The sequence below is a fragment of the Lynx rufus genome, unplaced genomic scaffold (assembly GCF_022079265.1).
Source record: "Lynx rufus isolate CCGP_SWC_20201006 ecotype Redwood Valley unplaced genomic scaffold, mLynRuf1.p SCAF_4, whole genome shotgun sequence".
NCBI classification, from domain to species: Eukaryota; Metazoa; Chordata; class Mammalia; order Carnivora; family Felidae; genus Lynx; species Lynx rufus.
In genome coordinates, this window is record NW_025814856.1 from 4,410,425 (window position 1) to 4,426,054 (window position 15,630).

General features: G+C 45.0%; 1 protein-coding gene and 1 long non-coding RNA gene across 9 annotated transcripts in view; one reads left to right on the forward strand and one right to left on the reverse strand.

The window, feature by feature from the left end:
* The window catches only part of ADGRE1 (adhesion G protein-coupled receptor E1), a 72,465-nt gene that overhangs the window by 36,248 nt on the left and 20,587 nt on the right, over window positions 1-15,630 (forward strand). For 7 of the 8 annotated variants that reach the window (XR_006965318.1, XM_047097236.1, XM_047097238.1 and 4 more), the window contains 6 exons: window positions 6,103-6,258; window positions 6,369-6,488; window positions 8,149-8,295; window positions 12,777-12,917; window positions 13,003-13,140; window positions 14,753-14,841. Coding sequence is in view for 7 of the 8 variants with exons in the window: in XM_047097236.1 (XP_046953192.1) it covers window positions 6,103-6,258; window positions 6,369-6,488; window positions 8,149-8,295; window positions 12,777-12,917; window positions 13,003-13,140; window positions 14,753-14,841 (791 nt within the window). In the remaining variant the exon portion in view is untranslated. The remainder of the gene's footprint in view (window positions 1-6,102; window positions 6,259-6,368; window positions 6,489-8,148; window positions 8,296-12,776; window positions 12,918-13,002; window positions 13,141-14,752; window positions 14,842-15,630) is intronic. The other variant, XM_047097239.1, reaches the window with a different exon arrangement.
* Window positions 9,455-10,165, reverse strand: LOC124524827 (uncharacterized). The gene is made up of 3 exons (XR_006965320.1): window positions 10,081-10,165; window positions 9,578-9,582; window positions 9,455-9,466 (listed from the first exon to the last, which is right to left on the reverse strand). It is a non-coding gene; the product is annotated as an uncharacterized LOC124524827 (long non-coding RNA).

Genomic DNA, 15,630 nt, shown 5'->3' on the forward strand with positions numbered 1-15,630 from the left:
TGTTTTTCCAGCTCTTTAAGGTGTAAGTTTAGGTTGTATGCCTGAGACCCTTCTTCCCTCTTTAGAAAGGCCTGGATTGCTATATACTTTCCTCCTATGACTGCCTTTGCTGCATCCCAGAGGTTTGGGGCTGTGGTGTTATCATTTTCATTGGCTTCCATGTACTTTTAATTTCCTCTTTAACTTCTTGGTTGGCCCACTCGTTCTTTAGTAGGATGTTCTTTAGCCTCCAAATATTTGTTACCTTTCCGAATTCTTGTGGTTGATTTCAAGTTTCATAGTGTTGTGGTCTGAAAATATGCATGATGTGATGTCGATCATTTTGTATTTGTTGAAGGCTGATTTGTGTCCCAGTATGTGATCTGTTCTAGAGAACATTCCATGTGCACTGGAAAAGAATGTATATTCCACTTCTTTAGGATGAATGTTCCGAATATACCTGTTACATCCATCTGGTCCAGTGTGTCATTCAAAGTCATTGTTTCCTTGTTGGTTTTCTGATTAGACGATCTGTCCATTGTTGTCAGTGGGGTGTTGAGTTCCCCTACTATTATGGTATTATTATCAATGAGTTTCTTTATGTTTGAGTTTAATTGATTTATATATTTGGGTGTTTCACATTTGGAACATAAATGTTTACAATTGTTATGTATTCTTGGTGGGTAGAACCCTTAATTATGATGTAATGCCCTTCTTCATCTCTTGTTACAGACTGTATTTTAAAATCTAAATTCTCTGATATATGTATGGCTACTCTGGCTTTCTTTTGGCGACCATTAGCATGATAGATGGCTCTCCATCCCTTTACTTTCAATCTGAAGGTATCTTTAGGTCTAAAGTGGGTCTCTTGTAAATAGCATGTATATATGGATCTTGTTTTTTTATCCATTCTGTTACCCATTGTCTTTTGATTGGAGCATTTAGTCCATTGACGTTTAGAGTGATTCCTGAAAGATATGAATTTATTGCCATTATGTTTCTTGTAGAGGTGGAGTGTTTGGTGGCGTTCTCTGGTCCTTTCTAGTCATTGTTGCTTTTGGTTCTATTTATTTATTCATTCATTCATTCATTCATGTTTTTTCTACCTTTTCTCCCCTCAGAGAGTCCCCCTTCAAATTTTGTGCAGGGCTAGTTTAGTGATCATGAACTCCTTTAATTTTTGTTTGTCTGGGAAACTTTTTACCTCTCCTTCTATTTGAATGCCAGCCTTCCTGGATAAAGAGTTCTTGGCTGCATATTTCTCTGCTTCAGCACACTGAATATATCCTGCCACTCCCTTCTGGCCTGCCAAGTTTCTGTGGATAGGTCTACTGAAAACCTGATCTGTCTTCCCTTGTAGGTTAAGGACTTTTTGTCCCTTGCTCCTTTCATGATTCTTTCCTTGCCTGAGTGTTTTGTGAATTTGACTATGATATGCCTTGTTGATGGTTGGTTTTTGTTGAATCTAATTGGAGTCCTCTGTGCTTCCTGAACTTTGATGTTTGTGTCTTTCCCAGGTTAGGAAAGTTTTCTTCTATGATTTGTTCGCATAAACTCTTCTACTCAAGTTTCTCTCTCTTCATCTTCTGGGACCCCTATGATTCTGATGTTGTTCCTTTTTAGTGAGTCACTGATTTCTCTAATTCGTAAATTGTACCCTTTTGCCTTAGTCTCTCTCTTTTTTTCTGCTTCATTGTTCTCCATAAGTTTCTCCTCTATATTGCTCTATATTGCTGGTTTGCTGCTCTGCTTCATCCATCCTTGCTGCCGTGGCACACATTGGAGATTGCAGCTCAGTTATAGCATTTTTTCATTATTCCTGACTAGATTTACTTCTTTTGTCTCCGCAGAAAGGAATTCTAACTATTTTCGACTCCAGCTAGTATTATTATTGTGATTCTAAATTCTTGTTCTGACATCTTGCTTGTATCTGCGTTGGTTAAGTCCCTGGCTGTCATTTCTTCCTGCTCTTTCTGTTGGGGTGAATTCCTTCATTGTCATTTTGAAGATAGAAAAGAAATTAATGAGGTAAACAAAATTTAAAATTAAAAAAATTAAATTAAAACAAATGAAAAACAACACACACGCATACATAAAAATCAAATAAATGATGCAAGATCTAGGTGTGTTTTGGTCTGGGTATTGAAAGGGGCTTGATAGATTAGAGAGAAAAAAGGGAAAAAGAAAAAAAGGGAAACGTTTGAAAATTTGAGAAAATGAAAACAATGAAATAGAATAAAATGAAATGATAAAAGTAAAATAGAATTTGAAAAATTTATACAAAACTAAAAAATATAGTTGACAAAATTAAAGAAAAATATTTTTAATAAAATTGAAAATAAAAAGAAATTTTTTCTCTTCCTATATTCAAGGAAAAGACAAAAAGAAAAGAAAATTGAATAGATGGACCAGCAAACAGACTGTAATTCGATTGAAATTACATCGTTTTCCCCTAGAAGTCAAACTATGAAGCACTTTATAGTTTGTAAACTGAGCAGGTGGAGAGACTTGTGGTTCCTGAAGGGTGAGGTTGACACAGTTGGGTGGGGCTTGGTGTAATGGCTCTGTTCTCCACTAGGTGGCACCGCTTAGCTTACTGGTGTGGATTGTTGTGGCGCTTGTAGGTGTGTATGCGCATGCACAGCAGGGGTGAAAATGGCATCACCCAGGTACCCAGTCTCTAGTATCAGAACTCTTTTCTCCCCAGTCAGCAATCGTGCACCCTTCCTTTGTCTCTGGCTTCCATCTGCTCTTGCTTTTACACTGTCCGTGACCAAGCCATCAGGCTGCAGGTGGCACCTCCCTCCTGAGTTTTACCTCAGATGCAGCTGTTTTTTCCTGACCCCTTACTTCTGACAGAATGTGGCCTTGTCCTGCTCATACTTTGTGTGGGAGGAACTCATTGAGCAATGGCCGGGTGCTGGCCACACCCAGGAACATTCTCGGGACCATGCCGCTGCTGATGCCCAGAGACTCTGACTGGGTGCCAACCTGCCCCAGAAAATGTTCACGTGATCCTGTAGCAGCAGCCGTTCAGGGATTATGGAAAATCACAGCACACATCTGGCACCAGGCTTTACCCTTAACGACCTTGTTCTAGCACCAGGAATGTGGTTGTTCTCTGGGGTCTGCTGGGATCTCTGGGGTCTGCTGGGGAGGCCACACGGACTCTACCAAATATTCTCCCAGCAGGGGAACCACCTCTCCTTGTGTGGCATGGGGACTTCACTCTGCTCCTGAGGATTCACCTATCCCACCACAGTACCCAGGTATTGAGCTGCAGAGTTTCACACCATGCCCCCGTTGTTTATAGAGTCTCAGTGAGATGTAAACCCTCTCCTTTCTCCTTTCTGCCTTTTTTGTTCAGTCCCTGCGGTTGTTTCCCCTTTTCCATTTTCTCTCCAGTTATTTGGGGGGGGGTCTTTTCCCATACTATCCACGCATCTCTGTCCTCTCTCTGCAAGCAAAAATGGCGCCCTACCCTCCAAGGCTTCTCTCTCCCCCAGTTCACCCCTCCGAACCATGTACCTATTGAGTTGTGTGGTCCAGGTTGTGCAGATTGTTGTGTTAATCCTCAAGTAAGATTTCTAGGTGTGCAGGATGGTTTAGTGATGATCTGGCTGTATTTCATGGATATGAGACACAAAAAAACTTCCATGCTGTTCCAGCATCTTGGATCCTCCTCTGTTTCCCTCTTTTTTTGTGCTTCATGAGTTTCCATAATTTTATCTTCTGTATCCCTGATTCACTGTTCTGCTTCATCCATCCTCACCATCATAGCATCCATTTGAAATTGCATCTCAGTTATAGCATTTTTCATTTTGAACTGACTAGATATTAGTTATTTTATCTCCGCAGAAAGGGATTCTCTGGTGTCTTCTATGCTTTCTTCAACCCTAGCTAAATCGTGGTTTTAAATTCTAACTCAGATTTCTTACTTATGTCTGTGTTGATTAAATCCCTGTGTGTCCTTTCTTCTATCTTTTGGGGTGAATTCGTCCATCTTGTCATTTTGGAGGAAGAAAAAAAGTAATAAAATAAACAATAAAAATTTGAAAATTAAAAACAAAAGAAAAAATCAAATAAAGGAAGCTAGATTCTAAGTGTGTTTTGATCAGCTTGTTGACAGAATCTTGATAGAAAAGGAAAAAAAAGTTAAAATTTTGTTTAAATTTAAATAAAATAGAATAAAGTAGAATAGAATAGAAATAAAAAAATTTGCTCTTTCTGTATTCAAGAAAGACAACGTAAAGAATGATAAAAGAAAATAACATAAAGTAAAACAGAAGCAGACACAAAAACAGATAAAGAAGGAAACAAAATGAAACCCAAGTGAAGCTAGATCCGGTTTCCCTTAGAACTGAAACTTTGAAGCACACCGTAATGTGTAGAGTAAGTGGGTGGAAAGGATTTGTACTGGCCTTCTAGGGGATATGCCTGGAGGGCGCAGGTGGGTAATGGTTCATGTAACAGTTCCATTTTTCACTTGGTGGCCCTGCCTGGCTCACTGGACTGAATCAGTGTGAGTGTGCTAGAGGTGAAAATGGCTTCACCCTGCTCTCTTGTCTCTGGCGTGGGGATTTTGCACCATCACAGATGTGTGATCAAGCACAACTTCCTTTGTCTCAGGCCTCTGTCCACTCCCCACCTCTACCCTGTACATGCCCAAGCTGTCTGCCTGCCAGGTGGCACCTCCCTCCTTGCCTCCAATGGGTCTGTTTTTCAAAACCCCACAACTCAGAGACCCCAGGTCTTGGACCTGTGCTGATTTTATGGGGGAGGGTCTTGCAGAGCAATGGCCAGGTATCAACTTGTCCCAGAAAATGTTCGCATGATAGTGAAGTGACAGAGGCTCAGAGTTTATGGTAAATCACAACACACAACTGGCGCCAGGTTTTGCTGCAATCAGCTGTTATCTTTGGCCCAATATCAGTAAACATGGCAGCTCTCTGGGACCCGCTGGGACGTTTGCCCATGGGAGGCTGATTGCCACTACGATACGCACTCCAACCAGGGAAACTGCTTCTCCCCATATGGCACACGTCCCTCAGACCATGATGCCTTCTCTCAGGGATTGACTTTGCTTCCTCCCTGGAGCACCACCAGGCACTGAGCACTGAAACATCAGTTTCTGCATTAAACTGTTTATAGAAAACTGGAAGTACTGCAACCCTCTGCTTTTTTCCCATCAATGGTTTTGAGGAACAGATTTCTTATCCAGTTCACTGTGAGTGGTTTCATTCTTTCTCACATTCTCTCCAGCTACTTTCAGGGGGAGTGCTTTTCTTGCATGACTCTAATGTGCGAAACCCCCCTTTTCTCTTTCTTTCTCTATCCTCTGTCTATAAAATCATCTCCCTACCCTCCACAGAACCTTGCCTTTTCTCACCCCCAATGCAGCTCTCCACACCATATTCCTTTTAGGTTCTCTTGCTCAAATTGTGCAGATTTTCGTGTTAATCGTCAGATCAATTTCCTAGGTGTTCAAATGGTTTGATGGTGAACTAGTTGTGTTTCAGGGACAAGACAGGCTCAGGGTCCCTATACTACTCCACCATCTGAACTCCACTCTTGAGAGAGAGAATCCCAAGCAGACTCCACACCCAGAAAGAGCCCAAGGTGGGGCTTGATCTCACAAATGTGAGATCATGACCAGAGCTGAAATTAAATGACGACACTTAACTGACTGAGCCAACAAGGCACCCCTAGAGATCCACATGAAAGAGAGCATACACACAATGCTGGCAAGCTGCTGTTGGCCATGGGCTGATTGCTGCACCAGGGATTCAGCCTGGAGGTGTTGGTTCTTCTCCATGTGAACTGCTTTTTCATGGCTGGTTGGGCTTCCTCACATATGGCAGCTAAATTCCAAGAACGTGCATCTCGAGAGACTACGGAAGGGGTGCGAAGTATCTTTATGACATAATGCCACCACTCTCAGAGTCCCAGCATGCTCAGATTCACGAGAAGGGAATGTAGACGGCACTGCTTGCTGGAAGGAGTACAAGTTCACATAGAATGAAGGCCATATGGCATGGAAGATGTTGTTTCCACCATCTTTGGAAATACAATGTGCTACACAAGATGAAGCAAATTAGTGACTCCAACTCTTTCTGTGTCCAGATATAGATGAATGTTCTCAAAGCCCCCAACCGTGTGGTGCCAACTCAGTCTGCAAAAACCTGCAGGGGAGATACAAGTGCAGCTGCTTGCCTGGTTTCTCTTCTCCCACTGGAAATGACTGGACCTCGGGAAAGCCGGGTCATTTCTCATGCACAGGTAATGCTCTCAGGCATGGGTCTTGGGTGGACAGCGACCACTAGTGGGCAGTGTCTCTCACCTGAGCCACACAGTCTTTGGTCTTCTCACTCTCCTCCACTGCTCCTCAGACATCGATGAATGCCTCTCCGATGGGGTCTGCCCAGAGCATGCTGAGTGTATCAACTCCTTGGGAAGCTACAATTGCAGCTGCCAGGTTGGATTCATCTCTCACAACTCGATCTGTGAAGGTATAGAGGACCTGCTTTTCTTTATGTAGCTACTCAATTAAGTAACAACCACCTCACTTGATGATTCTGTGAGGTTAGAGACTATATTCTTCATTTTGGGGGTGAGAAAATTTAGGCTCAGACCATTGAAGTGACTTCCCCCAAAAGACACAGCTATTAAGTAGAAGAGCCAGGATTGGAACTCCACTCAAGGGTCTACTCTGAGTGCAGCAATGGGTCAGACAATACTTGAGAGCAATGGCGGGCGGGGGGGTGGAGGTTGCTGTGTCCCATGAGCAATACTTTCAAGGGAGATGCTGGAAATGCCTGGAAACGTTTTTGATTGTCACAACTGGTGGTGGTGACGGGCTCCTCTTGTCTAGTGAGGAGAGGCCACAGATGCTGCTAAACACCTTACAATGCACAGAACAGCTTCCCGCCAACCAAAAATTATCTGGCCCCAAATGTCTTCAGTTCTGAGACAGAGAAAGTGCGTGATAGGGTGAGCTCAGACTCAAACTTCAGAACTATTTCCTATAATGTATTTGGTTCAAGACCTCAGGGTTACCCTCAACCCCTACCCCATGCCTTACATACTAAATCAGTCATCATAGCTTGGGGGAATTAACCTGCTAAATATGTCTTGAATCTCTCCATTCTTCCTCATGCTTGGTTCGGGCTTCATCATTAGTTTAGCAGCGTCCTCCCTGGGCTTGTCCTTCCTCCATTCTTGTCCCCTCGAATCCCTCCTTCCAAACTGCAGCCAGAATTTGCTCACAAGAAGCAAGGGCTCCATCTCCCTGCATCTGGTTCAGAACTATTGTTCTGCATGCTCGTTTGTAGGGAAGGTGACACCATCAAGCAAGGCATGGAGTGATCCAGCCCTTCTCACATCCCCTGGGCTTGGAGTCAGAGATATTTGAGGTCCTCTCTGATTTTTCTGATACATTTGTAGCAGTAACTACTGCTGAAAAACAGATCACCCTGAAAGTCAGTGGCTAGAGACAAGCACCATATACGTGGTTTGTGTTCTGTGCACTGGAAATTTAGGTTGGGCTCTGCTGGTCACTTGCTTGCGTCTGTACTGGGCTTGTTCGTGTGTCTGTGGTCAGCTGTGAGTCAGCTTGCTCATCTCGGCTGGGCTGCCTCACGTGTCGGGGGCTCCTGTGGGATGATCTATCTCTCTTCCACCTTGTCTCTCCTTCTTCATTAGGTGAGTCTAGGGCTTGTTCATGTGGCAGAAGCAAGGGGCTTAAAAAATGAGCAGAAGCAAATAAGTCTCTAGAAATCTAAGACTTGGAACTGGCACAACATCATTTCTGCTGTGTTCTTTTGGCCAGTGAAAGTCATAGGCCAGATTCAAGCTGGATTCGAGGTGTGGCGAAACAAGCTCCCATTATAGAGGAGGAGTGGCAAAGTCACACCACACCACGCCATCTGCATCCCATGGTGTGTGTGCAGGGAGGAGTAAAGGAGCACAGCCATTCTATGTTCATCTGTCTTGGAGCTATTCACTGCCCTCCACTTATATACATTGGGTCAGAATTTATTCTCGTGGCCAAGCTTCAGTGTAAGGGAGATGAGGAGAAAGGGGAGAACATACACAGTGGATCTCTGTTTGCAGTCTCCTATTCTCATTTCTTCATCTGCTTTGTCTTGGGTTTTCATCTCCACTGACCAGACGTGGATGAATGTGCTGACCCCGCAACTTGCCCGGAGCACGCAACTTGTCACAACAGTCCTGGAAGCTACTCTTGTGTCTGCAACCTAGGATTTGAATCCAGCAGTGGAAACACGAGCTTGCAGGGCCCAGGAGACACATGTGAAGGTCGGTGGGAAGGGTTTGTTGGGGAACCAGGTCCAAGTCTGCATGCAAAGACAACAGTGGTGGGTGAGGGGTCAGGATGAGTCTGGGCTGAGCTGAAGGACCTCATCTGCTAAGCTGATGCCAATAATTGCTCATCCATGCACTCATGCACTCATTCAAGAAATACTTCCTGAGCACCTACTATATGCCAGGCACTCTTCTAGAGCTGGTGGATGCAGCACCAAATAACATAGGCAAAATGATTTGTTCTCCTAGAACTCATCATCTAGGGTTAAGGGAGATAGATAGTAAAATAAATGCATGGCCATATGTATGCCAGGAGTATCTGAAAGAAATAAAGATAAATAAGGCAGGAAAGGTGCATAGGCAGTGCTGGGAGTAGGGGTCAACTTTTAGTAGAGTGAGTGGTAAGGAAAGGCCACACTGAAAAGTTGATATTTGAGAAAAGATGTGAAGGATATGAGGGAGTGAGATATTGGGTGTCTGGGGAAGGGTGTTCCAGGAGGAGGGAACCGCAGATACAAAGGGCTGGAGGCAGGATCCCAGCCAAGGTGCTAAGCTCTTCCGGACATGTACTCATTGTCTGCCCAACAACCTGATGGTATTAGTGGTGTTTTATGCCCATTTCATAGATGAGGAACCTGAGCCTCCATCGTGGTAAAACAACTCTTCCACGGTCAAATAGCTAGGAAGTAGGGGAGTCAGGATCTGAACTGGCCATCATTGACTTGAGTCCAAATTTCCAGACTCTGACTCAAGACCACCTGGGAATCTGTCACCTAAGAAGTCCAGAACCAGAATGAACCTGATTTTGAATCCTGGTGTGCCTTTCACAGGCTGTGTGACTTTGCACAATTGTGATGCCTCAGTTTCCTCATCAGAAAAATGGAAGTAATGTTAGTGTGCACCTCACAGGGCTGCCGTGAGCATTCCTCGAGCAGGTGCATGTAAGGGATGTTCCTCAGTGTCTGTCACAAAAATGTCAACATATTAGCAGTTCATTGTTTATTTTAGCTAACAAGTACTTACCTCTACTTGTTATTCTCCAGACTCTGCTCTGAGTCCTTCCCAGATGACACCTTATTCAGTGCTCAAACAACCCTATGGGGGAAGTACTATTATTATCCCTGTCTGACAGATGAGGGCACTGAGACACACAGAGGTGAACTATCTTGGCCAGTGCATTGTCAGCTCAGGGCCACCAGAACAAAACACTGCAGACAGGGTGGTTTCAACATTGAGATCTATTTTCCCTCCATTGTGGAGGCTGGAAGTCTGAGACCACAGCTGGGTTCTGGAGAGGGCTGTCCTCCTTGCTTCCAGATGACTGCCTGCCTTCATTCTGGGGTCATGGACAGTGAGTTCTGATTTCTCTCCCTGTTTTTATGGGTACTAATCCCATCTTTTTTAAAGTTTATTTAGTTGTTTTTGAGAGAAAGAGAGGGAGAACTCACAGTAGGAGCAGAGGGGGAAAGAGAGAGAGGAAGAGAGCGGGAGAGAGAGAGAGAGAGAGACAGAGAGAGAGAGAGAGAATCCCAAGCAGGCTCCACACTGTGTATACAGAGCCAGTTGCAGGGTTCGAACTCATCAGCTGTGAGATCATGATCTGAACAGAAACCAAGAGTTGTATGCTTAATTGACTGAGCCACCCAGATGCTCCAGGGCACTAATCCCATCTTAAGAGCTCATCAACCTAATCATCTTGTGAATGCCTTTTGTCCAGATACCATCTCACCGAGTTTTGAGGATGTAATGTATCAATCTGGGGCACGTATTTTAGTCCACAGCACCCAGTAACACACAGTCTATAGTGACAGAGCCAAGCTTTGAGCCCAGGCTGTCCATGCTTTGCACCCCTCCACTTGGATGCCTCTCAGTCATTATTACTGATAACATAGTATTTCTTAGGGGGAGGAATTGAGATTTATCAAGGAACGGGGTCCAGGGAGTTCAAGGCTGAGGGAGCAAACAGTCAGCCTTCCTGGATCTACAGGTAATCAGTGAATCTGGACCAGGAATTACTAAGGGGTTAGCAAGGAAAGATGAGGTAGGTGAGCTTAGGTGGGTCCAAACTCTCAGAGTCTCATGTGTTCTAAAGAGGAGTTTGGGTTTTATCCCGAAGTGTGGAGAGCCTCATCAAAAGATTTGTGTGGGTCACATCCTGGCTCTTTGCACTTCCTTTCAGCAGTGTTTAAGAGGGTGCGAGCAGAGCCAGGGAGACCCGCTGGCTTCAGTCAGGATGGGGCTGTGCACTGCCATGGCCTCAGCATCCTTTATCCTTTTGACTCAGCCTAGTTTTCTGCTTAGATGTGGACGAATGTGCCAGGAACTCAACTCTTTGTGGCCTCAGCTCAGTGTGTACCAACACCCCGGGGTAATACCACTGCTCCTGCCTGCCTGAGTTCTTTTTCACCTTTCTGCTTGTTCATGACTCTGTGGGTTGACTGCATGGTTTGGGGGGGTGGCAATAGGATGGCTGGGAGGTCCAAAATGGCCGCACTTACATGGCTGGTAGTTGGTGCTAGTGTCTGGGTGGGAGCTCAGCTGGGCCCCTCAGTTTCCCTCATGGGCCCTTCCTCATGGTTGCTTGGGCTTCCTGGGAACATGGCAGCTGGTTTCCAGGAAGGGAAGCTGCAAGAGGAAGAAAGCAGAAACTGTGGGTTCTTGTAAGGCGTGGGCTTGGAAGTGCCAGAATGTTCCTTCTGCTCTATTCTCCTGGTCACAGTCATGGGGCCAGCTGACAGGCAAAGGAAGGAGAAATCGACTCCCCAAATCTCTGGGCAAGCAACAAGTACACGCAGGAAATGAAAGAATTGGTGGTGGTCATCTTTGGAGGATCTAACATACTGCAGAGCACATTTTATATTCTTCAACCCCCTGGGGAAATGCACGCTTCTCGTCATTACACATGTTGTATTTCTTTTCACCTTGATGTTCACCAGCTACTGACATTCTTCTAGGCAGAACAATAGTGAGGCAAATTTGAAAAGGACCTTAGAGGTAGATCAATACAGCACTGTGGGTTCTTAGGAATCTCTTCAGAGCCCCTATTTCGGTCAGGTTATCATCTCTCTTATTTGTCTTACTTCCTAAATAGGTTTCACTTTGCAGGAAGTGAAAGCTTTCTTCAGCCAAAAAGTTTTGAAAATCATATGCCTAGTCCAGTTCCATTTGCAAAATATAAATTCCATTTATGCTGTTTTTAAGAAGCATTCATTCATTCATTTAAAGTTTATTTATTTTAGAGAAAGAGGGAGAGAGAGAGAGAGAGAGAGAGAGAGAGAGAGAGAAAAGCATGAGTGGGGGAAGGGCAGAGAGGGAGAGAATCCCAAGCAGGCTCTGCACTGTCAGCGTAGAGCCCCATGCGGGCTCTAACTCACAAAATGTGAGATCATGACCTGACCTGAAATCAAGAGTTGGATGCTTATCCAACTGAGCCACCCAGACGCCCCACCGTTTGCGTCGTTTCTGACAAGAGTTCACCTACCTGATGCTTAAGTGTGTCTGCAAGTGGAAGCCCGCTCCTTGGTCAGAGACGTTTCTGTGATACCAGGAGGAGAATCGCTTCCCCATACCTCCCAACCGTGGGTCATTTTCCTGTCCTTCGAGACCTCCAAGTTAGTCTGCATTCATCCCACAAGGACCTCCCATTCCAGCGCTCCATGGTAACGCCCAGTGCAACAACCATGTACCTGTGCAAGCCACTAGTGGATGCTGTCTATTTACCCCTCCTGTTTCGTGAACTGACATAGGAATATGAGAAGTTTTGCCTTTACCTCCCTCCTGATTATTTTTTTCCCCAGGACATCCTATTCCATAGATCCTCGGAAATCCCCAGAAGGAGAGGTAATCCCATGTTGCCACAGTAAGCTGGCCAGGGTTCCTCAGTGTTGGCACTATTGACATTCTGGGCCAGATGGCTCTTTGTGGTGGAGGGCTGTCCTGTGCACTAGATCATAGTAGTACATCCCCCTCCCCCAGCCCAGTCATGACAACCAAAGATGTCTCCAGACATTGCCCAATGTCCCCTGGAGGGGGTCGGGGTGCAAACCGCCCTCAGTTGAGAACCACTAGCTAAATATAATAGCAATTTCTGACTTTCATAACCATCCAATATAGATGCACCTGGCCAGTGGGCAGATTTTCTCCACGTGGTGATATAGGGATCCATTTCCTTACATCCGTTGGTCCTTATATGCCTTGTGGCTTTGGAATCCCTGGTTCAGCCAGTGGTGGGGAAAGAGGGAGAAGGCACACCCACTTTGTAACCATCTCAGCTCAGAAGTGGCAAATGTACTTGCTCACATTCCATAAGTGAAAACTAGTCCCATGGCCCCAACCTAGATGCAGAAGGTTCTGGGAAATGTTGTCCCTGGTTGGGTCACCATTTTTTTTTTTTGGTGACAACTCTATGCTTTGTAAGCATAACTTTTGCAGGATTTCTAGCCAGCTCTGCCTCATGCCCATTCTCAACCCTATAGATATTGATGAGTGCCTTTACATCAGCCTTTCCAATGCGACATGCACCAACACCCCTGGGAGCTACTTCTGCACCTGCTCTCCTGGCTTTGCACCAAGCAACGGACAGCTGAACTTCACAGGCCAAGACGTGGAATGCAGAGGTGAGAAGAGGGGTTGCTGGCTCTCCCTGGAAAGAAGTATGTCCTCGTTCTTCTGGGTTGTTTGACACTCTTGAGTCCTTTGCAGATATCGATGAGTGCTCCCAGGACCCATCACCATGTGGCCCCAGTTCTGTCTGCACCAATGCCCCGGGCTCCTACAGCTGTAGCTGCATTGAGGGCTTTCGCCCCGATCCAGAAGCCTCCTTCAACTTCAACTGCAAAAGTAATTGTCCCTTGTGCCTCTCAGCAGTGGAATCTGCATCCTTGTTTGGTTGCAAACCCCTCCATCCACCCAACCTCTGGATCCTCCTTTTACCTTTGCTTCATCCTCAATCCTCTCTTTCTCATTTATTCATTCACTCACAGATTGATTCACTCATTCGATAAATTATTGGGGGGGGCATCTATTAATTACTCAAACAGACCCCTGCACTAGGTCCTGAGAATTCAATCCTGAATGCGATGATGTATGTAGAGCACACACACATAATCACGTAATAACCACAATCAGCGTGGCAATTGAACAATCATAGTGTACTTTGGAATGAGTAATGAGATATTTAACATGCTGTGGGCAAGTGGTATTTAAGCTGAAGCTTGAAGCAAGAGTAGGAATTATCCAGATGATGAGTGGAGATCTGAGTGGTCCAGGTTGTGGCATGTGCAAAGGCCCTGAAGCATTAGGTATACCTAAGGAGGTGGGCAGAGTTCAGGTCCTGCAGGAACTGGTGAGCCATGTGAAGAATTTTGAAGGTTTGGGGGGTTTTCTGTTTGTTTGTTTTCTTTCTTTTCTTTCTTTTTTTTCTTTTTCTTTTTTTTCTGAGAATAATGGGAAACTGAACAGCTTGATTTTTTTATTGAAAAAATATGTTTTAATGTTTATTTTTTTTAATTTTTTTAACATTTATTTATTTTTGAGACAGACACAGAGCATGAATGGGGGAGGGACACAGAGAGAGGGAGACACAGAATGGGAAGCAGGCTCCAGGCTCTGAGCCATCAGCCCAGAGCCCGATGCAGGGCTCAAACTCACGGACCGCGAGATCGTGACCTGAGCTGAAGTCAGACGCTTAACCGACTGAGCCACCCAGGTGCCCCTATTTATTTTTGACAGAGAGAGAGCACGTACATGAATGGGGGAGGGGCAGAGAGAGAGGGAGACACAGAATCTGAAGCAGGCTCCAGGCTCTGAGCTGTCAGCACAGAGCCTGACGCGGGGCTCGAATTCCCAGACCGTGAGTTCATGACCCGAGCCGAAGTTGGACACTCAACCAACTGAGCCACCCAGGCGCCCCAACAGCTTAATTTTTTTAATTGTAGATTACTTGATACATTAAAGATAGAGGTAGTTTGTATGGAGGCAATGAAGTATAATATGTATAATATTATACAATGATAGTGTGTCAACATGAGAGCTAGGATCTCATCAATTTCGTGTGTTTCATGCATGTTCCTTCCCTATTTCATCTTCCCTACTCCTCCCCAGAGAGGACTACTTGGAACTTTGTATTCATAATTCCTCTACTTTAAAAAAAAAAAATGACCTCCGTGTACGTATCCCTAAACAATACTTTGTTTAGTTTTGTTTGCTTTGGAGCTCTATAAAGGTGGCATCCTGCTCTGTGTCGTCTTTTCCGACTTGCTCTTTTCACTCAGTATCCTGCTTCTCAGAGTCCGTGGTGTTTCTGCCTGTAGCTGTGGTTTGCTCATTTCCGCTGTCATGTAATATGGTGACGAATAGATTTTAGGCAGGGGGATAATGAAATCAGACTTGTCTTTTAATCACAGCTTGCTGTGGTTGAGCTTTGACTTGGTAGCTTTCGTTTCCTTCCTAGGGATTCCCTTCAAGTGCAAAGAAGATGTGATACCCAACAACGAGTGGGTCCAGCAATGCCAAGTGGGAGAAGCAGTGATGGCTGAATATGTAAGTATTTTTGAAGCTTCCTAGCTCTTGAGGTTCCTAGAAGAGCTTCTAGCCTAGAAGTCACTCAAGTAGGATGTTGTTTTGCAGCTTTCACAAAGGCCAAAATAACAGTGGCCTAAATCGTATAGCAGTTTACTTCTCTCTCTGTAACAATCTGGGTGTCAGCTGTGGAGAGTTGATATGATGGTTCTGCAAATGCTCTGCCATCAGCAACACCAGCCCTCCCACTTTGTGGTCCAAGATGGCTGCTCCAGCCCCTGCCATCACGTCTGCATTCCAGCTGGTGGGCAGGGGGGAAGGTGAGGTGAAATGCATAGTTCTTCTCTTTAAGGGTATAACCCAGTACCACTTCTGCTTATACCTACCTTCAAGGAAAGCTGAGAAGGGAGGGCATTTGTCTATCTAAAACTTGGGAATTCTTTTCCAAATAGAAGAAGGGATGTTGGAGTCTCGTTACCAGTGAAGGTGCTGGTGCTGTGTCTGTGTGATATGGGAGGGGAGATGCACAAACCCTGGGCCAGGCATAAAGGAATTTGGATATCCTGATTCTCTAACGAAGTTGTTCCAGTGGTCAAAGCCTCCATGAGCATCTTCAGGAATTGACGTGACAATTTTCAATATGAGCTTATAAATTAGCTTTCAAATTTCCCTGCACTTTAAAAAAATTTTTTTTAATGTTTATTTATTTTTGAGACAGAGAGAGAGACAGAGAGAGAGAGAGAGAGAGAGAGAGAGAGAACACGAGCAGGGGAGGGGCAGAAAGAGAGGGAGCCACAGAATCCGAAGCAG